The sequence below is a fragment of the Diceros bicornis genome, chromosome 28, assembly GCF_020826845.1.
Source record: "Diceros bicornis minor isolate mBicDic1 chromosome 28, mDicBic1.mat.cur, whole genome shotgun sequence".
NCBI lineage: Eukaryota > Metazoa > Chordata > Mammalia > Perissodactyla > Rhinocerotidae > Diceros > Diceros bicornis.
In genome coordinates this window covers 35436502-35456005 of record NC_080767.1, presented here as the reverse complement: position 1 = coordinate 35456005, position 19504 = coordinate 35436502, and the positions used below count along the sequence as shown (strand labels likewise).

The 19504-nt window shown below is 43.6% G+C and overlaps 1 protein-coding gene across 1 annotated transcript in view; it reads right to left on the bottom strand.

Annotated features, from left to right (window-relative positions):
* The window catches only part of GARNL3 (GTPase activating Rap/RanGAP domain like 3), a 152626-nt gene that overhangs the window by 33105 nt on the left and 100017 nt on the right, over positions 1-19504 (bottom strand). The window contains exons 12-18 of the mRNA XM_058524085.1: positions 18889-18992; positions 12017-12125; positions 10135-10180; positions 9169-9275; positions 5620-5735; positions 3605-3709; positions 2475-2549 (exon numbers count right to left, since the gene is read on the bottom strand). Of these exons, the coding sequence (XP_058380068.1) occupies positions 2475-2549; positions 3605-3709; positions 5620-5735; positions 9169-9275; positions 10135-10180; positions 12017-12125; positions 18889-18992 (662 nt within the window). The remainder of the gene's footprint in view (positions 1-2474; positions 2550-3604; positions 3710-5619; positions 5736-9168; positions 9276-10134; positions 10181-12016; positions 12126-18888; positions 18993-19504) is intronic.

Sequence of the window (19504 nt, the reverse complement as noted above, 5' to 3'; positions counted from 1 at the left end):
TACAAACATTTTCAACGGAACCATTAACTTCCCTCCAAAGCACGTGGCTTGGCCTCAAAGGACAAAGAAGTTTTTGGAGATTCTCAGGGACGAGCTGAAGTCTTACATCTTCACTTTTACTCTCAATCAGACACCACACCCAGGGCTGTACAAGAGCCCATGTGTGCACGTGTAGGTGTGTTTGTACACACTGGGTGAACACACGCTTGCATACTCAAAGAAGTGATGGCTCTGAGGTGACCTTCAAGGGTGTCATTTGGGCTGAGGGTAAACACAGTGTGTATTATTGCTATCTTAGAAAAGTATGCTCTCCCTTTAAGAAACCTAGAAGCCTCAAAATGAATATTGTGATTGCTAAGATGAGGCTTGGACTGTTCTGAAAAGGACACACAAAGAATGGGAAGACATTTTATTAACTGCGAAAGGGCTACACAAGCGCAGGTCAGTAACTGGAATGGCATTTCCCCAAGAAGATTTTTGGAAATTCTGACTTTGTGACTTATAGCAGAAGGACACGAAAAAGCAAAGCCAATATAAATGCCAACTGGGGGACAGATAGAGATATCAGAGCATTAGGTAACACCAAGACAGAAAAACCAACTCTTAATCACAAAATGTTCTCTGACCAGAGGACACAAGTTTAGAACATTTCTGCAGAACAGGGGTTCTTAACCCAGAAGATCTAAGGGCCCTAGAGGATCCACGGAGGGCTTAAGGAGGTCTGCGCAACCCCTGAAATTGTATTCAAAATGTTGTATATATGTGCCATTTGTACATTTTAATGGGCTAGTGTGTGGAGGGGTGTCCACTGCTTTCATGGGTTCTCAAAGGGGCTGGGGACTCCGTGACGTCTGAAGACATCATGTATGAAGTGTCAGTGATATGAACTCAGACCGGCCTCCACAGAGGCTCTGGTCTGAGGACTGATGGCGTCTGCCATTGCACTGGACACCCTTCTGCCATGTGAGGGGCTCGGTGCAGACTCTGCAGGGCGAGAATGAGGTCTTCAGGCCTTCCTGCCTAAGCGCAGGACTCGTTGCTGGCTCCCTCTAAGAACATTAACACAGCTCATGAAATGATGGATGCCTAGGAGGTTGACAAAACCCATTCTTTGTAAATAGAACACTCTAGGGACAGCATGTGGGGCTCTGGCCTCTGCAGAGCCAACTGCACAACAGTCCCTGAGCCTCTAGAGCAGTGTTTCTCCAAGGACGGCCCGTGGCCCACACTGGTAGGTTATGAACTGATCCAAAAAATGGAAGCTCTTTCTTTGTTGTTCACTGGTGAACAAGTTACAGGTCCACAGACCTTCATTTTTATGTATGCCTAAGAACTTCTTATTAAGAAGGTTACTAAATCTTACCGGAATTTGGTATTTATAAAGTGCTTGGCAACACTGCACATTCTGCTATGTGCATGAACAAACAGATAGTGGGAATTTCTGTAATCTTTGGAAAAGATGCTTTGTCATCAGTTTTGTCTTAAATTGGTTGTGGTTTTTAGCATCAATTGTATTTTAAACTGAACATTTTCCTGAAACCAGACTTTAAAGCATGTGGCTTCTACAATTCAGATACAAATCATCTATACCTTTATTCTAAAGTAAATATATTTGTAACTTTTGCTTTTATAATGGACACTTCTCTAGTGATGCGCTGTCTGTGAATTTATTCCGTTTAACTTTAACAAATTCCGAATATAGCATAATTAAGTACACATAGGATATTGCTCTACGATAAAAAAATCATGCAAGTAGTAAGTTCATATTGCAACACGTTTATTGGTTTTTTTTTCTCTTCTATTCTTGTTTACCACCTAGTTCTGTTTCCACAGGAAGTGGAAATGAGAAGTAGATACACAGGCCACAGACGTTTTTGGCTGGCTGAAGGAACTGTAGAGTAAGCAGTGCTTTCTCAACTGTGGTCCCTGCACCAATAGCATCAGCATCACCTGGGAACTCATTAGAAATGCAAATTCTCAGGGCCCACCCCAAACCTATGGGTCAGAAACTCCACGGATGATTCTAATACACACTAAAGCTTGAGAAACACTGCCCTAGAGCCTTGCTGTTCAGACCGTGTCCATGGTCCGCAGTCCAGGCAACACATGAGAGCTTGTTGGAAATGCAGAATCTCAACCCACCCTAGAGCTGCTGGATCAGAACGTGCATTTGGTCAAGATGTCCAGGTGGTCTGTATGCACACAAGGCTTGAGGAGCACTGCTGCACCCAGTCTGCCTGACCAGGCCTGGTCTAGCAGCTCTGCTCCATTTAAGCAGGCAAAGGCATGCATTCTATAGAAATAAGGAGGCTCTCATGAAATGTCTACCCAACTCTACCTGGGGCTTCCTTGAGGACTCTGTAGCAGGCAAGCTCTCCTTCCTCTTGCTGTACAAACCTCTTTCCAAGAATCGCAGTAACTTCATTGAGGACAAAGGACATTCACAGTTGAACTTGAAAGTATTATCAACTCACCTCTTTTTTACAGATCCCTGAAGCTGCCAAGCTTGACGGAGCATCCCCTCTCACAATGGATTTCAGTTTTAGCGCCTTACAGAACAGAGATTTCTCTTAAAGTTTGTTATCAGGCAGTAAAAAAACAGCAGGATAAAACAATTATGATTTGAAAAATATTTTCAATAAAACAGGAGTAATTTCAGACTAAAGTTTCAGGTTCCCACACTGCTTTATCACTGAAGATAAGGGATGAAGTTAGCTGGACATGGTGAAGCCCTGATGACAACGTCTCAGCCCAAATTAGCCCAAATGCATCCTGTCATTTCAATTAATCAGTACAACAGGACAGTGATTTCCAAACCATGAGCATTGAAAAAAGTTTCCAGGTCCCTCTTCAAACTTGATGCATCAGAGTCTCTGAGAGTAGAGTCGGGGTTCTTTAAATGAGGACCAACGTGAAGAGCCCCTGTAAGAGGGCACCTGTTTTGGGAAGAAGTTATCTTTCTCTAAGCTGTCCTTGCTTAGCTCTCTACTACCAGGTCAGAACCTTATCTGCAGCTGGCAGCACGCCTCCTTCTCTCTGTTGTGACATGGGGTCAAGGCAGAAAGCTGTGTCACCTCCCGGAACTGAGAAATACTAATGTCACACGTGAGGGAGGCAAAGGGCGAGGGATTTTCTTCTGGAATAAAGTGATGCCTGGGAGCCACCTAATTGTGATGACTGCTTCCAAGCAGTAGGGGGGAAATTCCGGTCTTCTGTGAGGACACTCTGTGCTTACTCCTGCCAGGGAGGAGTTCAAGGTGCTTTTCCCAAATTGGCTCCCCACTTTTCAGAAAACTCCCAGGAGGCAGGCAAGTGGTACGTGCTCCCTTGACAAGAGGGAGCCCAGCCTGGGCCCTAGGGGCTCTTGCTTCCAGTCAGCAGCACCCCTTCTTCTGCAGAGTGCTTTTCTCTCAGTCACACCTGCAGAGAACTACACCTACATGGTTATCGAAAATCTCACTTGTGGTGTCCATGGTAATCCTAAGAGAAATTACAGAGCTCCACAGGAGTACGCAAACATAATATTCTTTGCAGGTGGGCCATCTGGTTTGGACAGGACTCATAACTACATGTCTTGCAAACAAGGTTTCAGAATAAAACCCACCTGCCCTATTCTAACAAACTCTGCCTGGCGGGCCTCCTCTTTCTTCCGCGCTGACTTGGGCGATTCAGGTAAGACATCACTAAAAGATCGTCTATTAAGCATGTTCTAAAAAAGAAAAACAAGTTATGAATTCCAAAAATGGTGGTCAAGTCTCATCCCTTGTCCTCTCTGAATGCACAAATCTATTTGTCCAAATAGTCCTATTTCCACCTTCTGTATTCATTCACTCAATAAGCATTTTTGGAGCCCATGTTATGTGCCAGGGTCTCTTCTAGATGTTAGGGATAAAAGAACCAACAGGTGGAGAGCCAGCGCTTTGTAGTGGCTGAGAGCATGGGCTTTGAAATCAAGCAAACCAGCAGCTCCATTGCTTACTAACTTCCTGATATGTGATCTGGGCCACCACGTTGCACAGCTCCAGGGAAGCCATCTGCATAGAGTGGCACTCCCTAGAACACAACACACTGAATTTGATGTGAAGGGTACCCTGGAGTTGTGCAACTCTGTGGTCCTCTGCGTAACTTTGGGCAAGTTAGTCAATTTCTGAGTCTCAGTGTCTTTGTGTGGCTCATACCTGTCTCCTAGGTGTGTTATGAGGACTAAGTGAGGTAATGCAAGTAAGGTGCTTAGCACTGTGTTTGGGCACATACTCATAAATGTTAGTTCTCTTCCAGACCATAGTCAGAGAATTGGGTACACTCAATCAGCAAGTATTGACTGAGCACTTACTACTCTGCCAGATTTGGGGGATGTAATATACACAGTGTCTGTCCTCGTGGATCACAGAGTGTAACGGGGGAGACAGATTAAGTAACTGATCACATGATTGGCACATGGGATAATTTCTATGCAGGGGAAGTACGTGGAGTATCTGAGAGCATATAACAGGGGGACTATGCTTTATCTGGGGTCGGGAAAGGCCTGCCTAAGGAAGGGACACTTCAGCTGAGACCTGAAGGACAGCACGTACTCATCTTGGCACCCTCTCTGCACCCTTTCTTGACCTCAGGGAAAAAAGGAATTGACAGATTACCAATTACGTCTCGCTCTTTAGGGCCTTGGGTTAGTCTGGCCCAAGCCCTGTGAGTGGTTAGGGTGTACTGACCAGCCAGAAGTCAAGGGTGCCTATAAAATGGTGCTGGTCACTGTGCCGAAGGGCAAGGACTACACGAGCACTAGTGCATTTTGATATTCTTCATCTCCCCTGGCCAAGCACCTGAAACCTGATGCTACATTTATTCACACCCATCATTAGCAATTCCTTTTGCTGGAGCTTATGAATGCATGGATTCCAGGCGAGTCTCCCCACCTGTTCTGTGCTTCCTTGTTAAATGTGGGAAATGCTTCTAAACAATAATGATTTTACTCTGCTTTAGCAAATCCCTGACATCTGGTGATCTCACACTGAGTCTGGAGGCCTCCAAAGAACATGGGTGCCCCTCGAGGCACTGAGTTCCTCAAAGGAGGTGCTGGGTCTCATCAGTGTGGATACGCCTTAGGCCTACGAAGTGTCTTGGCACAAAGTGGATTTTCAGTAAATGTAAATGCTTGTTTCAGTGCCTGAATACGGGCCTAGCCAGTAAGTCTCCAGAAAACCTTAAAAAGCACCCAGTCTTTCTCCACAATCCCCACATAGAGCCTGTCCATCAGCTCTATGGCATGGTAACGTTGAGTAGTACCACCAAGGACAGCCACCCCCAAAAAGCACTCTCCAATGCTCTAGGGATTGCTGATTGACACTCCAATGCTCTAGGGATTGCTGATTGACACTCATGCCCCTCAGCCTGCACCTTGATTTCCACAGGTCCTGGCTTTATGAAAATCACATTCCTGTATATGGACATTCAACACCCCTCCTTCTTGTGGTAACAATGAGAGAACATCAGCCCATATGTGGCCACAGTCCAGTCTTGACAGCAGGGATCAAGGCGGCTCCTATGCTTTTCTAATCAGGATTCACTGCCAGGATTCTCAGACCCCATGAGAATGAAAGAGGATCATGGACCCAAGGTTACCTTATGCAAATCTGGCATCAAGTCCTGGTATAAAGATCGAATCAACATATCCAGAGTACGTCGACGTTTCTGGGCAAATGTTGGGGTTTCCAAAGTGGCTTTTTCACCATTAATTACTAAAACAAATCAAGTTATAAAGGGAATTACAAATATTAACATGCTATTGAAGAATGTCCTTCTCAAGGAAACTTCTCACAGTGACCAACAACCACTTTCCTAACACTAGTATTACCATTGGTATTACCCTTCCTTCATGGAAGAATGCTTAAAAACTCTCCATTTATCTATACAAACCCATATAGTCCATAAGTATGTCTATCTTACCTGTCCTGTTGGACCGCAAGCTTCCTGAGCAGAGGGGATATCTAATTACTTGAAGACCTCATTAGTACACATCCAACCTGCCCCTATCCATCATTCCACCCATTCTACTCATCTTACCCATCCATCCATCCATCCATCCATTCATCTATCCATTCATCCAGTGATCCACCTATCCACCCACCCATCCAACACATAGGTCAAACCACCAGGATGCTATTCAATGGGATTAAATATATATTTGCTGCATTTTGTTAGGAAAATAACAATTGCCTAAGCAGAGTACTAGGATTCTTAGCCTAATGGAAGTTTCTTCTGGAAAAAAATCCTGGTGGTTTAGTGGATCACAGACACTAAGAGTCAATAAAGTGGAATGTCCAGTTACACAGTAGAGCACAGAATAAAAGTATGCAATAGACGTTAGGAGCTTGAAGTCAAGACAGTTACAGGTTTGAATCCCAGCTGTGCTACTATCTGTACATTCTTAAGCAAATTATTTAGCTTCCTGGGGCCTCAGTTTTCTATCTTGTAAAATGGATATAACCATTTTTCCTTAGGGTTGTTGTAAGAATTTAAATGAGATAATACAAATAAAGGGTTAGCACAGTGCTAGGCACATCAAACTGAATAAATACTATTATTTTTCTCTTACAGAAGGACAAGGAAAAGATGGTGTTTATGAAGGACTGAAAAATGAACTACTGGGGGACTGGCATTTCCTAGGTAGGATCTCTCTGCTGGGGGCAAGTTGGGCTTGTTTGTGGCAAGACATCTCTCAACGGATTTAAACTATGCATGTATATTACTTTCTCTAATTCTGTGATTGGGAATTTTTTGTTTGAGGATTTTTTTCTCCTTAGTACCCCAGGAAAATCCATTTAAAATGACTTGTTTCAGCTGAATAAGGGGGAAAAGTCCAAATTTTTGTTGAAAGGCTATTTCCCGTTATCTCGGAGTTTTCTAACTTGCCTACTTCCTTCCTCCTGCTAAATCCACTTTGGAATTCAAAGAGACTTCTGATCCCTTGGCTTCTCCTTTTCCTCTCAGTCCATCAGCCCCTCCTGGTACCCCCTGGCTGCATGCTCCAATCCTTCCATATAACGTCTTCATAACCTTCAGCCCCATGTTCTTCCATTATATCTATCTTTCAAATCTTCAGCTATAAATCAACTGAACCCTTCACTTCATTTCATCACAAGCCTCTGAGGGGGCTGAAGACAGTCATTCTGTTGACTGGCTCCATTTAAATCGACGGATTCCACTAACAAGCTGGGTCCTTAGTGTTGCTGAGCCATCTCTAACTACTCCATGGTTAAAGGGCCACATGCCCACAGCGGTTCCTTCCCTGCTACAGATACTCCACAAAGAGTGCTTGCCTCCCGGGCCCCACATGTCGAGAGCCTTTCAGCTTCTAGCTGCTAAACCCCCTCTCTGTTGCTGACTCCTTGTTTCAGGTCTGTTTCTTGCTCTCTGCCTGATCCTCTGGACTTGAAACACACGGACCCCGCAGTTTTAAGACTCAGGCAGTTTCACACAGAATTTCAGATTTCTGGCTTGTTTCGAAAACTCAGAATAAGTGGCAACACTGGGCTCATGCTCCTGAGTGGCATCAACTGGCTGGAGCAGAGGGCTTGCTTTCCCAGCACTCCTTACTGTGCTATGCTGGCCTACGTCACTCCCTCATATTCCCTACCCATCTCTCTAGGCATGTGAGTTTGTGACCCCTGTTCTAGTATCTGAAATAAAGAGCATAGGTAATGGAAAGGAAGAGACAAATCAGCACCTTATGCAAGAGATCTGCAATGTTTGCTGCTTCTAATCAGGGTGAGACATTCACCAGGACCCTGCTGTAGGTTAAATGTGTGAGACAACAAACCCTGGTGGCCCAGCCAGGAAACAGAGGAAGCCCCAACAAAGGAGCTTTGCATTTCTCCATTCTCCAGAAGACAGTTTTGGAAGCCTGTGGAGATCTTTACAAGGGACTGGAGGGATTTTACAGAGAGAAGAGAGGTTACCGAGTGGTGTGGCTGGGACTGGGATACTTTGGTGACTGGAATTAAGTGACACTCATCTCTTCAAGTGTCAACTGCAGGGGTAGATGCACAGGGGAACTTCTGTGCGGCTGCTGAGGGAGGATGCATGATCAGGGCTGTGAAGGAGAGAGGGGAGAAATAAGAAGACAAAGGAGGGATAACATGTGTCTGTCCCTTGCCCTGGCCTGAGGGATTGGTTTAGACCATCATGAAAGTAAGATTAAGACTGGAAGCTGAGGGGGCATTTGTTCATGAAGGACTTTGTGAGGCTCAATCAGTGCTACCTTGGGGTCAGGTGACCAAGATGGACTCAAGGAGGAGAGGCGCATTTCTAAATGCTCCAAAACTGCACAGAAACAGTGTGTGTGTGTGTGTGTGTGTGTGTGTGCGTTTGTGAGTCTGTGTGTGTGGCGAGGGGGACGGGGAGGCAGCCAGCACAGCAGCTGCAGTGTCCAGCGTGCCCGGAAGAAGGAGAGAAAGCAGCACCGTCACAGAGGGCACAGCATGAGCAGCAGTGCGCAGGGCCCCAGAGGCTTGCAAGCTGGACTTCCAGCTATAATCACCGAGGGATACTCTGGGGAGGGGTGCGGCAGAACTCTTGTGGTTCAGAAGATGGAGGCTCAGAGTCAAGTATTCAGGTATTATCAGTGGAGCTAAAAGGTATATTCACCAGCTAGTGAAACCTGGGGCGGTTCGGTTCTACACACATCACATTCATATTGTCTCTGTCTCTGTCTCTCTCTCTCTCTCTCACACACACACACACACACACACATACACACACACACACACACTCCCTAACATCTCTCCCCATCCCTAAGTATGTATCCATAACCACTCTTTGCCCCACCTACATCCCACTCTCTGACAAAGACACAGATACACACATAAGCAAAGATTCAGAAACGGCTGTATCAGAACCCTGGGCAGAAAGGTAAACTTGAGCCCCTCTGGTATTGAGTGGGTGAGTGTGGATAAACTTCAAGGCAGTTGGGTAGGACGGCAGGTAGAGATGAGGACACAGAAGAAAACCTACACGCCACTGCCAGAAAACTAAATACATTTCAGGTGAAGAATTAACAGAGCATGGAATGCTTCAACAATGGTATTTTCTTATACAGCATCTCGGGAGAATGTGAAGAATTGTATTCAGAGGTAGAACAAGTTGCAAAAACATTTCAAAATAGAAACTTACATTTCACTAGCAAAAAGTCCCTGAATTCCTGGTGGTCTGTAAACACCGGGGGGGATGGTAAGGGTGGGCCGAAGAGTGGTACGCTTTCTTCTGAAAATATTTTCAGCCTATGTAGAGAACATTTCAGAATTACTTGGTTTTTTTTCAAAGATGACCAATATTTGGACCTTAAATCTGTCCAGTTGCTTATGTGATATGTTAGGAATATTCATTCCATAGGAGTGCCTTCTCTGGGCTGCAGAGCCTTGGCCACCATGCAGCTCTCTCTGTGTCCTGCAGGGCAGAGGCCAAGCCTTCCTGAATCCTTTGTGGTCCAACCTACCAGGCCATGGGCAAGGTCAGGCACCCCAGGAATAACAGCAAGGGCCACCACTGAGCACCCACTGCATACCAGCAGCATATTTAGTGTTTTAGGAAACAGCATCAACTGATTCTCACCAAACCTGCCACCGTGGTATCAACACCTTCATTCTACAGACAAGGCCTGAGGCTCCAAGAAGAGAAACACTTTTTTCAAAGCCTCAAAGTTAATAAGTGACAGAGCTGGGATTCCAGTTCAAATCTATCTGGCTCAAAGTTCATGCGCTTTTCACATACGATACCTTTTAACAGATTAATTTTTGAGAATAGAAGGATAAATGGGCAGTGATGTAGCCTAGGAAAGGGGGTCCTCTGGTCAAGATGAAACATATCAAATTTGTTTCCATCGTAAAGTACAAAAAAATTCCAAACCAACCTGACACTTGGGTCTACTGCACAGAGCAACACTAGATATATTTTTTAGTTAGAAAGACTAAAACAAGTCTTTCCCAAAGAGATGGTGGTCTTGAACAAAGTTCTATAAGGTGAGACATTCATATGAAATCAATCAGGAAATATATATAACAAGAGTCTCATAAAATCTATGCAAATTAACAAGTCAACATGAGAATTAGAACAAGCGATTGAGATAAAGTCAGTACCCACCTGTAATTGTCATTTTGTTGATCATACCTAACTAAGGCAAAAATATCTGTGGTGATGGTTAAGGAAACTAATCAACAACTCGGATGCTCAGTCAATGGCTTGCTCTTTGAAAATCCCTTGTGCAAAATCATCCTAGACCTGTGCTTTTGTGGTCAGGGTCTCTATGACTCTTAGGTTGAGATAGAACCTTGACTTCTTTAAAAGAGACAGCCCAGGAAGACACAGGTTCATCCTCTGTGTACTCATCCTTTGGGGAAGGGCCAAATCTCCAAATCTCTCAGAAAAGCAATATAAATAAAGCTATTAAGCATCTAAGCAGAAAACAAAGCAAAGAGAGCAATTCTTTTCTAGCCTGGAAATATAAGCAAGATCCCAATATGAAATTAGTCATATATTTATCTCACACATTTTGAAAAGAAAAGCAATTTAAATGCTTCCACTGTATACCTTCCCTCTCTCTCCTTCCGGCTTTGGTAGACAAAACAAACCAATGTAGCTGGTGGCAATCACTCAGTAGAATCTACTTTGCCGAGCTAAAATAGTACCATACTTCCATCCTGCTTTTCTTTCCTTCTCCCACTCCTCCTCCTCCCCTACCATCTCCCACCCCCAGCTTTCCTTAGCAGGGCTAAAAAGCCATCAATCCTTCAAAGTGTTTTCCATTCCTAGACTCAGTGGAAGGAATCTGCATTAGCTATGTTTGTCCCTTTCCAGAAATAAATGTGCTAAGCCCCAAATCGAAAACATATCACTAAAGGAAATTCTAAAAATAATGACTACTTCTCAGTCAGTTAAAGAGTCACCTCCTCCCCTGCTACATTGTACCTGGAGAAGCTTTCTGTTCCACAAGAAGAACCACTGCAGGAAGGGGGAATTATTAGCCCTATATCCCAGCGAACACAGCAAGATATCACTTAGCAAGCAGGGAGGAGAACAAAAAAAATTACTGTTCAAGTGTAGGTGCATATCCGTTTTCTTCCCTGCTCTCATGGAAGAAATTTGGCAACTTTCAACTTTTAAAATTTATACTCTATATTGTTAGGTTACAACGAACAAGTCAAAGTATACAGAACAACCTATTTTCAGATACAAAGAGTCATAATGGTCTGTCTCCCAACATTTTTACTAGAGTCTCCAGGCAACATGAATAACTAGACCAGAATTTATTCTGAAAACGGCTATTTAGTTGCCTTTACTTATTATGTACAACTTGTAGAGCCACCACCTTTGGGTCTCACTGTCATGGCCTGTGACCCAGAGCAACAGCGCCACGACTTGGTATCTGTTGGGCTGGGCCATGCTCAGATCCACACCTGCCTGACTGAGCAGAGCCTGGACATTACAGAGAACTTCAGCAGGACTTTACCAAGCGTATGAGCTAAACAGGGATTAGAGGAAGGAGAAGGGAAGCAAATAAAAATATGATTAATTCTATCATTTTTCAAATTTCAAGAGAGGGTAATATAGCAGCTATTACTAGGGCTTAGAATCAACAAAGAAAAATCATTTTGGCTTTTTATCTTAACTTGTAAGTTTTTATACCTAAAGCAAATTTGTCAGAGGATACACCACCTATAATTCTTCTAATTCATTTATTATTGATGGATGGTAGGAAGTTTCCCTCATTTCGTAGACTATCTGAGGAAGGCAAAGATATTTCAGAAGCTAAGAATTCTCTGAGAATTAATCCATTCATCACTCCACTGGATGGAGAGAGAAGAGGGAAAAATACAATGCTGAGGAAAAAATCCAAAATGGTGGGTCTAAGGAACTAACAATACAAAACAAATCAATTATAGCATTGGGTTTGAGGGTCACTTTAAGTCCAGTGAGGCTGAACAATAGCTCGCTAAACTGGAGCATTCCCAAAGGCCCAGGATACGTGTAAAATGGGAGCGGATCATGGAAGGCTTAAAGGCAGGAGACGGTTCCTCTCCTTCCTGGAACACAATGGTGACAATATCGTTTCCAATGTGGCGCTTCCTCTCCACCTGGATGTAAGCATAAATATCATCACTGAGAAGGTCACTCAAACATGGCACGTTCGCAGAGTTAAAAAACATAACACAATACGACAATCCACAATCACAACCACAGAGCCGCGAACTTCAGCCATCTTTGGCTTTTTGTCTCCCATGTTTTACCAGCCCCCAGTCTCCTAGCTCTTGTATCCGTCTCTTCTGCTCCTGCCCAATTCAGGCCTGCAATCCCTCTTGTCCCCCCTTCTACAGAACCCTCCTAACTGGCCTCCTTGCCTCATTCCCTCTCATTTTACTGCTCTGATCCCGTTTACCTTCTCTCATCATCTCCTTAGCCTGGCATTAAAGGTCCCCAAACAAGAGGTATTGCATCGGCATTCCCTGGGGATGAGACTCAAACATGCATATTTTTTTTATTTATTTATTTTTTTTGTGAGGAGGACCAGCCCTGAGCTAACATCCAATGCCAATCCTCCTCTTTTTTGCTGAGGAAGACTGGCCCTGGGCCAACATCCATGCCCATCCTCCTCCACCCCACATGGGACGCCGCCACAGCATGGCTCAACAAGCGGCGCGTTGGTGCGCACCCGGGATCCGAACCGGCGAACCCCGGGCCGCCGCAGCGGAACGCGAGCACCCAACCGCTTGCGCAACCGGGCTGGCCCCAAACATGCATATTTTTATAAATGCCGAACCATATGTTTGGTGAGAACAATGGCCCTACCTAATCTGACCCCAGTTGGCCTTTCTAAAAGGATCTCCTAGACCTGTGGTCAGCAAATTTTTTTTCTGTAAAGGGCCAGACAGTACATATTTTCAACTTTGTGGACCATATTGTCTCTTCGCAACTACGCGGCTCTGCCATTGTAGCTCAAAAGCAGCTATAGATAATATATATATGAGTGGGCACGGCTGTGTTCCAGTAACACTTTATTTAACAAAATAGGTAGTACATTGGATCTGGCGCATTGGCCATAGTTTGCCAACCCCTGTCCTATACCTTTGCCTCATCAGCCAAACAGAATGATTCATTGTTCTCCATGGATCCCTTGCGTGTCCCCTATTCTACACTGTAAGCTCCTGGAGAACAGGATCCCTGTCTGATTCATGTGAGATATTTTTTCCATTTTGCAAATGAGGAAACTAAGGTTTACAGAGGTTCTAATAATTGCATTTCAAGTCAATTAAAAAACTAATTATTTTTGGCAATGATTTCTTGAATATGACACTAAAAGCATAGCCAACAAAAGAAAAAATAGATAAACTGGACTACATCAAAACTTAAAACTTGTGGGGCCGGCCCCGTGGCTTAGCGGTTAAGTGCGTGCGCTCCGCTGCTGGCGGCCTGAGTTCGGATCCTGGGCGCGCACCGACGCACCGCATCCCTGGTCATGCTGAGGCCGTGTCCCACGTACAGCAACTAGAAGGATGTGCAACTATGACATACAACTATCTACTGGGGCCTTGAAGGAAAAATAAATAATAAAAAATAAAATTAAAAAAAAAAAAACTTAAAACTTGTGAGCCAATTCTGATGGCCTCGTGGTTAAAGTTTGGCGCTCTCTGCTTCGGCGGCCTAGGCTCGGTTCTTGGATGTGGAACCACACTCCTCGTCTGTCATTAGCCATGCGGTGGCAGCAGCTCACACAGAACTGGAAGGACTTACGACTACAATATACAACTCCGTACTGGGGCTTTGGGGAGTGACAAGAGATTTTCACATATTGAGGTATATGGGGTAACTATTTGGGTTCAAAACTGATTTGGCTTGAACTAAAAAGCCTGACTTACGGCCTATAAAACATACATGGTACATCTGCTTACCCATTAAAGTAAAGAATACACTCTCTTAAGATAAGAATGCATACTTCCCCTCCTGTGTCCTATTGGTAATGCCCTATTGGTAACGCCCGGATTAGTCCTTTTCCTGACATCATGGTCATGTTGACCTGCTAATTTGCAATTGAATACCTCTTTGAAATTTTCATGAAAATGTATCCTGAGTGTGTTTAACATACGTTCTTTGTTCTAAAAAGATATAAGACTGTACTGTAAACCATGCTTCTCTGGAACACCTTCTAAAGCCTTCCCGGGTTATAATCCTCACTCTGGCTCAAGTAAACTCACCCTATTTCTCTTATCTATAGAATGGTCATTGGTTATTTTGCATTGACAGGAGGAAAAAAAATTTTTTTAACTTTTGTTCGTCAAAGGATGCTATCAACAGACTGAAAAGGTAACCACGGAATGGGAGAAAATATTTGAAAATCATATATCTGATAAGGGGTCATACCCAGAACACAAAAAGAACTCCTACAACTCAGCAACAAAAAAACAAATAAAAACAAATAACTCCAAAAATGGGCACCCGATTTGAACAGATATTTCTCCAAAGAAGATATACAAATGGCTGATAAGCTGAAAAGACACTCAATACCACTAATCATTAGGGAAATGCAAATCAAAACCACAATGAGATACCACCTCATACCCCTTAGGATAGCGATCATAAAAGAAACAAAGAGAAAATAAGTGTTGTTGAGGATACATCCAAAAGAAGTGAAAATAGGGACTCAAACAGATATTTGTATACCAATGTTCATAGCAGCATTATTCATAATAGTCAAAAGGTGGAAACAATGCAACTGTCCATCAATAGATGAATGGATAAAGAAAATGTGGTATAAATATGCAATGGAATACTATTTAGCCTTAAAGAGGAAGAAAATTCTGACATGCTACAACATTAATGAACCTTGAGGACATTATGCTAAGTGAAATAAGCTAGACACCAAAGAAAAATATTGTATGATTACACTTACATGAGGTACCTAGAGCAGTCAAATTCATAGGAACAGAAAGTAAAATGGTGGTTGCCAAGGGCAGGGGGGAGGCAGAAATGTGGAATTATTGTTTAATGGGTATAGACTTTCAGTTTGAGAAGATAAAAAGTTCTAGAGATGGATGATGGTGATGGGTGCACAACAGTGTGAATGTACTTAATGTCACTGAACTGTATACTTAAAAGTGCTTAAAACGGTAAATTTTATGTTGTGTATTTTTTACCACAATAAAAATAAGTAATTATTGATCCATCAACTGATGAATGAATAAACAAAATGTGGTATATATCTACACAATGGAAAATTATTCAGCACTAAAAAGGAATGAAATACTGATACAGGCTACAACATGGATGAACCTTGAAAATACACTAAGTGAAAGAAGCTGGTTACAAAAGACCACATATTGTATAATTTCATTTATATGAATTGTCCAGAATAGGCAACTCCATAGAGACAGAAAGTAGATTAGTAGTTACCAGGGGCTGGGCAGGGGTGGAATGCGAAGTGATGGCTGAGGGGAGAGGAGTTTCTCCTTGGGGGAATAAAATTTTCTAAACTTGATTGTGGTTATAGTTGAATAACCTTGTGAATATACTTCAGTGGATGAATTGTATGGAATGTGAAATGTATCTCAATAAAGCTTTTATATATTTTTAAAAAGTAATTGTTGAGCTCCTACTATACGCCAGGAACAAAGCAGACAAAAATCCCTGCCCTCTTGGGGTGTGCACTCTAGCAGGGGGCACACAAACTACACAGTAAGCATAATACACAAGTATAACTAAATGTTACGAGGTAGTAAGTGCCACGGAAAAAAGAGAACCACGTAAGGGGGCTTGGGGGCACTGGTGGCGGGTGGGTTGCTGCTTTAAATAGAGTCATCAGGGTCAGTTTCACAGTTTACAATTGAGTAGATCTGAAGGAGGTGAGCGAGTCAGCCAGTGGATATCTGGTGGAAGAGAGTTCTAGGCAGAAGGAAGGGCAACACAAAGGCTGTGAAATTGGACAGTATCTGGTGACTCTGAGGAAGAGGAAAGGAAGCCAATGTGAGTGGAAGGGAGTAATAAGGAGAGGAGTGGGTGATGAGACAAAAGGAACAGAGGTCACGCCGGGCCTTGAAGGCCATTTTAAGGATTCTGGCTTTGACTCTGAGTGAAGCAGGAGCCTGGAGGGTTTGAGAAGAGAAGTGACATGATCTGACTTGCATTTTAAAGAGTCACTCTGGCTGACGGATTGAGAAACAGTGTCAGGGGACAGGGTCAAAGCAGGGAGGCCAGAGAGGAAGCTACTGCAGTAATCCAACAAGAGACGACGGTGGCTTGGAGCAGGGAAGTAACAGGAGAAGCGTGAGAAGTGGTCAGATTTTAGACATATTTTGGAGGTAGAGACAACAGGATTTCCTGATAAATTGAAAATGGGATAAAACAAAAACAGAGGCATCGAGAACGACTCCCAGGTCATTTTGCCCCAGGAACTGGAAGAACAGAGTAGCCGTCACCTGGGATGAGAAAGACTGCAGAAGGAACAGGTTTGGAGGAGAGTCAGAGTTCAGTTTGGGACATATTAGGTTTGAGACGTCTAGCCCAGTGGAGGTGTGTAAAGAAGGCTGCACACCTGAGTCTGGAATTCTGGAGAGAGGTCTGGCTGGAGATATAAATTTGGGTGTCTCTGGCTTATAAAAGCTATTTAAAGCCACAAGACTGGATGAGATCATCAAGGGAGTGAATGAGTGTAGAAAGAGAAGAGGACCGAGAACCGAGCCCCGGGGCATGGCAATGAACACAATGTGCCCAAGATCACAAAGCTAGTTCCGTGGCAGAGCTGGGATTTGGCTCAGATCTGGCTCATCACAGAGCCCGTGCTTTCACCTGGTACTAGATGCTGCTGTGGGGTCTGGACTGCTGGGAGACGAGATGATGTCAGCGGTGCTGGACATCATGGGATGTTAGGAAGATGAGGCCCCAGAGAGGCAAACATCAACACCCCCTCCGTTGCCCCTGTTATGGTTGGTACGGTGATGGAGGAGGAAAGAGATGGAAGAAGTTATTGTAATATCAGAACCTACACTATCTTAGTGAAAATTTGTTTCTTTAAGTCAGATTTGAGATGTGGCTCAGACTGTTCTCACTAGTGTTCTAGATGTTAGGGGGTCAAAAAGCCACCAAGATTTTATGAGCCAGGCTGGCCTCTGACTTTTTGACTGTTACCTTAGGCCCCAAGAGACCACAACAGGTACAGAGAGAGGTTCACAGTTAGCAGTCCTTCTCTGCTCTCCCATGACCAGGCGCTGTTAAGGGTGGCTATCATTCTGCATTTCTTTGTCTCTCTTCCCACCTGCAGTATCTTCCTGGTAATAGAGACAAGTTTATCGTTTTGATTTTCCTCATATCTAATGATGCTGGTCAAGTGGAGGACTGAAGCATGGAGCCAACCAAGATGTTGAGAACACCAGGGTCCATTTGGGAACATTTCTGTGCTCCTGGGGAGGCTGTTAACGTCTTAATATGCTAACAGCCTCTCAAAAAGAAAAGGTTAAAGACTTCTGAGTTGGGCAGAGCCCTATCTGTTATAGGACATGGGTGATTTTGGTGAACGTACAACGATGAAAAGGATGGATTTGGGGGAGGAGGAGGATTATAAAATATTTCACTGGAAGTTTTTTGATATTGTTGAGATGTAAGAGGTCAATACAACTCATGATGACTGGGAAGGCCAGCTTGGTCTCTCTTCTCTGTGTGACCCCAAGATTCTAGAGCTCTTAAGAGGTGGAGCCTGGTAGCAATAATATAGGTATCCCCAACCACGCAAAGGAAGATGCCTTGCAGAAAGTAACTCTCAGCCACTTGAAGCAGTTTTCCCGGGCCCAGACACTTCCTGCTTCACCCTGTCCTTTCCTCAAGTTAGCCTTCTAAAGTCAGAACTAGCTTAAAACCTCCAGTGGGTCTCCACTGTGTGCAAGACAATCTGCCAGCCCCTTATTCCAGGCCCCAAATCATCAAACAGAACCAGCTCTTCCTGCCCCTCCCCGCATGTCCCCAAAGCACGTTTATATCCCAAGACTATAGCACCACATTTTAGCCCAATGATCTGCTTTGTGTCTTTCCCCCTTACTGAAGTCTTATTGAAATAAGAATTTGTAAGTGCTCAGAAAAAAGCTTTTTTAGCCCCATCACATACCCTCTCTAGGTTTGTATTTCTCACAAACCTTTGCGAACAACTATCCATTTATGTTTGTTATATTTATTCATATAGATGCCTTCAATGTGGGAAAAAGGAGTAAGAATTTAATAAAAAGTTAAATGGAACCCCAAATCCTTCAAATCCCAGCAGCATGTGTCTTTGTTATATCTAAATTCCAATAAATTGGAAACTTTTCTCCTGAAAATGGCCCATCTCTGGGCTGGGTGAGGAGTGTCTCAGGCAATTTTTTTCCCAACATGGCACAGCCCATGCAGACATTCAGTGTTAATCTCCTACATTAACGTGAAAAACACCTGCCAACCATTACTCAGGATCCATTTATTCTGTGAACCAGATAGTCTCATTCTGACAAGACACAAGTCACATCGAGAGAAGTCATAGAGAAAAGGCAATGTAGATACACTACAGCCTCTCAGGAGTCTTTAAAACCACACTCACACACATGCAAATATACACACACATTCACACACAAACACACAGGTGCACTATTACTTCTGCCCCTTTATTTCTTCTAGGGGAGAGCTTCAGTGCGGACAGTTTTTTCTAAGGCTTGTTGCAAGTTAAAATACACAGACTATGAACAACATCCCTACATTGGTGCCTGAAGTTCAACTCATATATCAACATATACAGTCTCTAATTCTATGAAATCATAATGCTGCTTTCTCCACATTCAGATCACTATTTGATGGTTTGTGTGTTCTCAAAGAGCCTGTTTTCACACGTACCTGCTGTTTGTTCTCTTTGGAATATGGCAACATGGTGGAGACATGGAACATGATCTCATGCCCTTGGTACACAGTATAAACTGAATGGATCCCTGTGGTATCATCTGTAAAATACAAAGATGCATTTAGTGGGCACAGAGAATTCTGAGACCATAAGGAAATAGTCTTTATTTGCAGATTAGGGGAATATAGTACACAGTTAGTACATTCCTGAAGATCATTGTGGATTATCCACCTGAGAGGAAGCAACAGTATGGATCACTCTCCAACTGATGCAAGGCTCCTGCCCACATGGAGAAACCTCTTCCTCCCCCTCTAAGCTTACTTGCTGTCTGATTCATACCTTGCCTTGGAGTAGAGAAGGTCATGAGAAGTCTTGGCTAAAAAGGAGAGTGTGTTACAACTCCTTGCCTTCCAGTTACTGCTGGTGTACAGGACAAAATTAACACAAGATGAGATACAAATGATTATTATGTCCATAAAACAAAAGGAAGTCTGTCACTGGCAGAACTGTCTAGTGATTAAAAGCATGGGCTTTGGAGTTAGGTAGACTTGGATTCAAGTTCTCACTAGCTATGTTCCTTTTGACAAGTCACCTCACCTTTCTCCAAGCCTC